Source organism: Schistocerca cancellata, chromosome 1 (assembly GCF_023864275.1).
Source record: "Schistocerca cancellata isolate TAMUIC-IGC-003103 chromosome 1, iqSchCanc2.1, whole genome shotgun sequence".
NCBI classification, from domain to species: Eukaryota; Metazoa; Arthropoda; class Insecta; order Orthoptera; family Acrididae; genus Schistocerca; species Schistocerca cancellata.
The window spans coordinates 909,299,650-909,305,649 of NC_064626.1; the positions used below are offsets into that span (position 1 = coordinate 909,299,650).

Sequence of the window (6,000 nt, forward strand, 5' to 3'; positions counted from 1 at the left end):
CCTAACAGATCAAAACGAAAATCTCTGTTCCGACACTGACAATGTTGAGTGTTTATGGAAAAATTTCAAGGCAATCGTAAAATGCGTTTTAGACAGGTACGTGCCGAGTAAAACTGTGAGGGATGGGAAAAACCCACCGTGGTTCAACAACAAAATTAGGAAACTACTGCGAAAGCAAAGAGAGCTTCACTGCAAGTTTAAATGCTGCCAAACCCTCTCAGACAAACAGAAGCTAAACGATGTCAAAGTTAGCGTAAGGAGGGCTATGCGTGAAGCGATCAGCGAATTTGAAGGTAAAATTCTATGTACCGACTTGACAGAAAATCCTAGGAAGTTCTGGTCTTACGTTAAATCAGTAAGTGGCTCGAAACAGCATATACAGACACTCCGGGATGATGATGGCATTGAAACAGAGGATGACACGCGTAAAGCTGAAATACTAAACACCTTTTTCCAAAGCTGTTTCACAGAGGAAAACCGCATTGCAGTTCCTTCTCTAAATCCTCGCACAAACAAAAAAATGGCTGACATTGAAATAAGTGTCCCCCAATTTATACCTCCCGAGGAGATCACGAATGTAAAATTAGAGAGATTCGAGCGCGCACGGAGGCTTTCAGACAGTCGTTCTTCCCGCGAACCATACACGACTGGAACAGAAAAGGGAGGTAATGACAGTGGCACGTAAAGTGCCCTCCGCCACACACTGTTGGGTGGCTTGCAGAATGTAAATGTAGATGTAGATGTAGAAATACTCCAAAATATTAAAGACTGTAATATGGACATGAAAGCAAATATATTACAAGGAAAAAATAGACATATCAGGTAACAAAATAAAGATAATATGGGATAAAGTGAAGGAGGAGGCTGGTAGAACCAGACATGAAGGGTGGGGGGGAAACAGCAAAAAGAGTAAATGATACATTGGTGACAGATGTTTATAGTGTTGCAGAACTTTTTAACAAACATTTTATAGCTGTTACTGAAAAGTTTCTGTAGATGCTGCTATGGAATACCTCAGACCAGACATTTCAAGTTGCTTCCATAATATGAATTTCACTCTCACTACCCCAGCAGAAATAACACCCATCATAAAATCGTTAAAATCAAAAACATCTAGTGGGTATGATGAAATATCAACAAAGTTGATTAAAGAATATGATTCTGAGTTAAGCAACATATTAAGCTATCTGTATAACCAGTTGTTTATCAGTGGAATATTTCCTGAATGGTCGAAATATGCTGAAGCTAAACCACTGTTCAAGAACGGAGATAAAGGAATAGCATCAAATTTCCGTCCAATTTCACTTTTGCCAGCATTCTCAAAAATTTTAGGAAAGGTAATGTACAATCAGCTTTATAACCATCTTATCACAAGTAACAAACTGTCAAAGTTGTGGTTCAGATTACTAAATGGTTCTGATATTTAGAAGGACACTTTCAGTGAAAATGTACTTAATTCGTCAGACAAAAAATTGCAGGCAACTGGTACATTTTGTGATCTGTCAAAAGCATTTGACTGTGTAAACCACAATATCCTTTTAAGAAAGTTATAATATTATGGTGCAACAGGAAATGTCGCAAAATGGTTCAAATCTTATATCTCTGGCAGGAAACAAAGGATGTTATTAGGAAAGAGAAATGTATTTAACTATCAGGCATCATACATTTGGGAGCTAATTACATGTGGGGTCCCACTAAGGTTCCATCTTAGGACCCTTAATTTATCTTGTGTATATCAATGACCTTTCATCAGTAACATTACCAGATGCCAAGTTTGTTTTGTTTGCCAATGATACAAACATTACAATAAATAGCAAATCAAGTGTAGTCTTAGAAAGATCAGCTACTAAAATATTTGTGGACATTAATCACTGGTTCCTAGCCAATTCTTTGTCACTGAACTTTGAAAAAACATACTACATGCAGTTCAGAACTTGTAAAGGGCATCCCATGAGCATATGCCTAACATACGATGACAAGCAGATAGAAGAAGTGGACAGTGTTAAATTCTTGGGATTACAGCTTGATAATAAACTCAACTGAGAGGAGTGCACCACAGGACCACTGAAGCATCTTAATAAATCTCTGTTTGCAATGCGAATTATGTCAGACATAGGGGATATAAAAATGAAAAAGCTGTCATACTATGCTTACTTTCATTCCAGAATGTCATATGAGATTTTTTTTTTTTTTTTTTGGTTAATTCATCAAGCCAAGCTAAAGTTTTCCAAGCACAAAAATGTGCAATAAGAGTTATATGTGGTGTGAACTCAAGAACATCCTGTAGGAACCTATTTAGAGAACTTGGGATACTAGCTTCTGCTTCCCAATATATTTAATCCTTAATGAAATTTGTCATTAAAAATATATCACTTTTTCAAACCAACAGCTCAATTCATGGAATCAATACTAGAAATAAGAATAATCTTCACAAGGATTTTAAGTCACCTACTCTTGTACAAAAAGGTGTGCATTAATCAGGAACACATTTTCAATAACTTGCCAGCAGCCAATAAAAGCTTAACACCGAATGAAATTCAGCTTAAGAGAAGGCTAAAGGATTTATTGGTGGCTACCTCCTTCTTCTCCATTGATGAATTTCTCAATAGAACTAACAGATTGTGTGTGTGTGTGTGTGTGTGTGTGTGTGTGTGTGTGTGTGTGTGTGTGTGTGTGTGTGTGTGCATGTGTGTGGTGTGTTAAATACAATCTAACTTCTGTACCATTTCAGTGCACTAATGTGTTCATCATAAATAAGTATTGTAGTAGTTCTGTTGTATGTTTATTACCCTAAATAAATAAAACATTTTTTAAATTTTAAATTCAGTGCATTAATGTGATCTCAGTAATTGAGTGTTTCTAAAATGATTCTCACATATAGTGTTCATTAAAAAATTGATGGTCATTCCACTTGCAACCTGTGGAAGGAACATTAATAGCTTATTTGTTACAGTTGTAAATATTTGTCATGTTCTATTGTTTTTCTGACATGTTCTACATCTGGAGGACCTCCCCACTATGGATCAACTGGAATGAAAGTAAATCTAATGTAATCTGATCCACACTTGACCCTTTACTGTGTAGAATATTTGTGAATTATCTTCCCAGTAACATGCTCTCTAAATCTGTACTTTATGCTGATGACGCAACATTCATTAACTCTGGGAAAGGCATAAACAAACAGAAACAGGAAAACAAAGAGTACATATCTAATAAATGGTTCAAAGCCAATGACCTATCCGTCACCGAAGAAAAGACAGCGAACATCATTTTCAGTTTAACAAGCAGTGGAGATGAGGCTCAACTCTTAAGTTACTTGGTGTATACATTGATACCAAATAAACTTGAGACAAACACAGAGACCACATATGCAGAAAGTTCTCACATTTATCTTTTTATTGATTAAAGTACAGACATGTGTAGCTGGCCGGGGTGGCCAAGAGGTTCTAGGCGCTACAGTCTGGAACCGCATGACCGCTACGGTCACAGGTTCGAATCCTGCCTCGGGCATGGGTGTGTGTGATGTCCTTAGGTTAGTTAGGTTTAAGTAGTTCTAAGTTCTAGGGGACTGATGACCTCAGAAGTTAAGTCCCATAGTGATCAGATCCATTTGAACAGACATGTGTCTCCTCTGTTTCTTAACTCCTACTATGCCTTCTTTCACGGCCTCCTGCAATATGGTATCATTTTAGGTGGTAATTCTGCAGAAGACAAACTATTTTCATCTGGAAAGAAACCTATTAGTTCTATTTCTGGAGTTAAAAATTCTCAAACCTCCTGTAGATCACTTTTTAAAGACATAAAAGTACTTACAGTTCCATCACTTTCTACATTCTGTTGCCTAGTAAAGATTAAAGAAATCTTTTAAAAAACAACTACATCTTAAGGGAAACTGTACCCCACATGAAACTAGAAAAATGAAACAGATAGCTATGCCTACAGCTAGACTAAAGAAAACACAACCTAGTTATGAATACTTGGGCATAAAATTATTTAATACTTTATCTTTACAGGTGCATCATGTCTCATTTAATGACGTTAAAACAAAAACTGAAAAATGGTTGAAAGAAAAGTCTTTCTACAATATTTCAGAATTTCAAAACTGTTCTAAGGGTCACATGAGATAATAAATTATTTGTAACTGAAAACTATTTTTTACTTACCTTAGTATGTCAGTAGTTTATGTGATAATTCTGTATATTTTTTATGTATTGCAAAATTAAGGAATTGTTCTCTAGTGTACATTTTATGTGCCATGTGTTATTAATAGTATGTACACTGTAATTATGTCAACAAAATGTATTTACGCAATATATGAAAACTCCTTATGATGATACCAATTGCATAAAAATGCTCAAAGATGGAACAAAATAAATAAATAAAAACAGAGAAGAACATTTACTAGAGAAGATAAGGACTGAAGTTAAACAAATTGTATGCCAATTCTTGTGCTGTACATGCTCCACAACATGTATTGACACCGCACTATGGTCTTTGGCAGTTGATGGATGATGACACAAGCTGACTGTTGCATGGGTACAAATATGCTGCTTGGCTTCCTGAAACTCCACAAGTTTGAAAATTAACCATCCTCTGAGGTTGTCTCAGCAATAGAACATGAAATGTTCGGTATAGGTATTTCTCTTAGACCATATACTAATGCCCATAAAACATGTCATGAAGGATATAAATGAGAACAATCTAGAATATTTAGCAGTGATGTTTTAATGGTGCATATTTTAATACATTGATAGTCCTTTACATAGACTCTCATTAATAAAAATTATGTGTATTATGCAATTATGTTAATATTAATTCTAAACAGACAATGATTTATAATACACTTATGCTTTTTGTTACAGCCAAATGGGATGAATATGATCAAGAAACTTGTTCCTGTCACTCATATAGTGGCTTGGAATAATAATAAAATGCAGATTCATATGCTTAAACATATTTTCAAACACAGGATGTCTGAGGTGATTGATAATATAATTAACTTTTGAGTCATTTGTCACTCTATAGTACTCATTTTTGACAATGTCTTGAATTACTCAAGTATTTAAGGATAGAATTTTTATTTGCATTGTTCTGTTTCTACTATATCCAACATGATTTCCAACATCTCCAAGAATCAACTGTAAAACTGTATTCTTTCAAATTTCTTTCTTTGCCTCATCTAATTCTCAGCTATTATTAACTGTACCTCCACATACAGCTTAACATATACTAGCTCTTCACAAAGTCTCACAAGTGCAAAATATTGAATATTAAATGATTATCTACAATTTAGTTTATTGCATTGTGTCTTATTAGTTCTTTTCATTATTTGTTATGCAAAATGTACAACATTATACTTTGCAAAGCAATTTATATTATTCTGAACAACAAGCTGTGAGGAAATCAAAGAATGGAAACCAGGACTGAATGTGACAATAGGGGAAGTGATGGTGATATAAAACAGTTTTTTGTTTAATGCAAAATACTGAATTAAAAATGTGTCTATTTCATGAAAAATGTCACCTGTGTTAGTTTATATTACTATTACAAATGATGAATAATAATTTTGATGAAAAATGAACATAATAAATAATTACAATAGATTTTTTAACTTGCTGTAAATTATGAGCATATTGAAGTGGGGTGATAATATGAAACGGATTTAAAATTAGTAATAAAATATACATTCCCTGATTAGATTTTTATTAATGAAATTATATACTGGTATTTTGACCTGACATGGAAAGAATAGTTTTTATGAGCTATAGCTAACAATTCTGGTCCACAATTTAAAGTTCTTCATGAACAAAAGTCGCAAATGAACGCTTGAGTTTCACACCCACTGCACAACATATGAGCCCATTTATGACACGTGACACATTGAACCCAAAGTCCTCCAGGTTTTGACTTCTTAAATGCCTCACCACAAAACAAACAGTCTGGATCATTGTTTTCAGGAACATATTTCCCAAGAGATTCTATCAAGTTTGAACTACCAGA

The 6,000-nt window shown here is 34.4% G+C and overlaps 1 protein-coding gene across 2 annotated transcripts in view; it reads left to right on the forward strand.

Moving 5' to 3' along the window:
• The window catches only part of LOC126191053 (uncharacterized), a 240,375-nt gene extending 234,905 nt beyond the window's left edge, over positions 1–5,470 (forward strand). For both annotated transcript variants that reach the window (XM_049931776.1, XM_049931768.1), the window contains exon 5: positions 4,863–5,470. In XM_049931776.1, coding sequence (XP_049787733.1) covers positions 4,863–5,006 — 144 coding nt within the window. In that variant the 3' untranslated portion in view covers positions 5,007–5,470. The remainder of the gene's footprint in view (positions 1–4,862) is intronic.
• Positions 5,471–6,000: the final 530 nt, after the last annotated feature.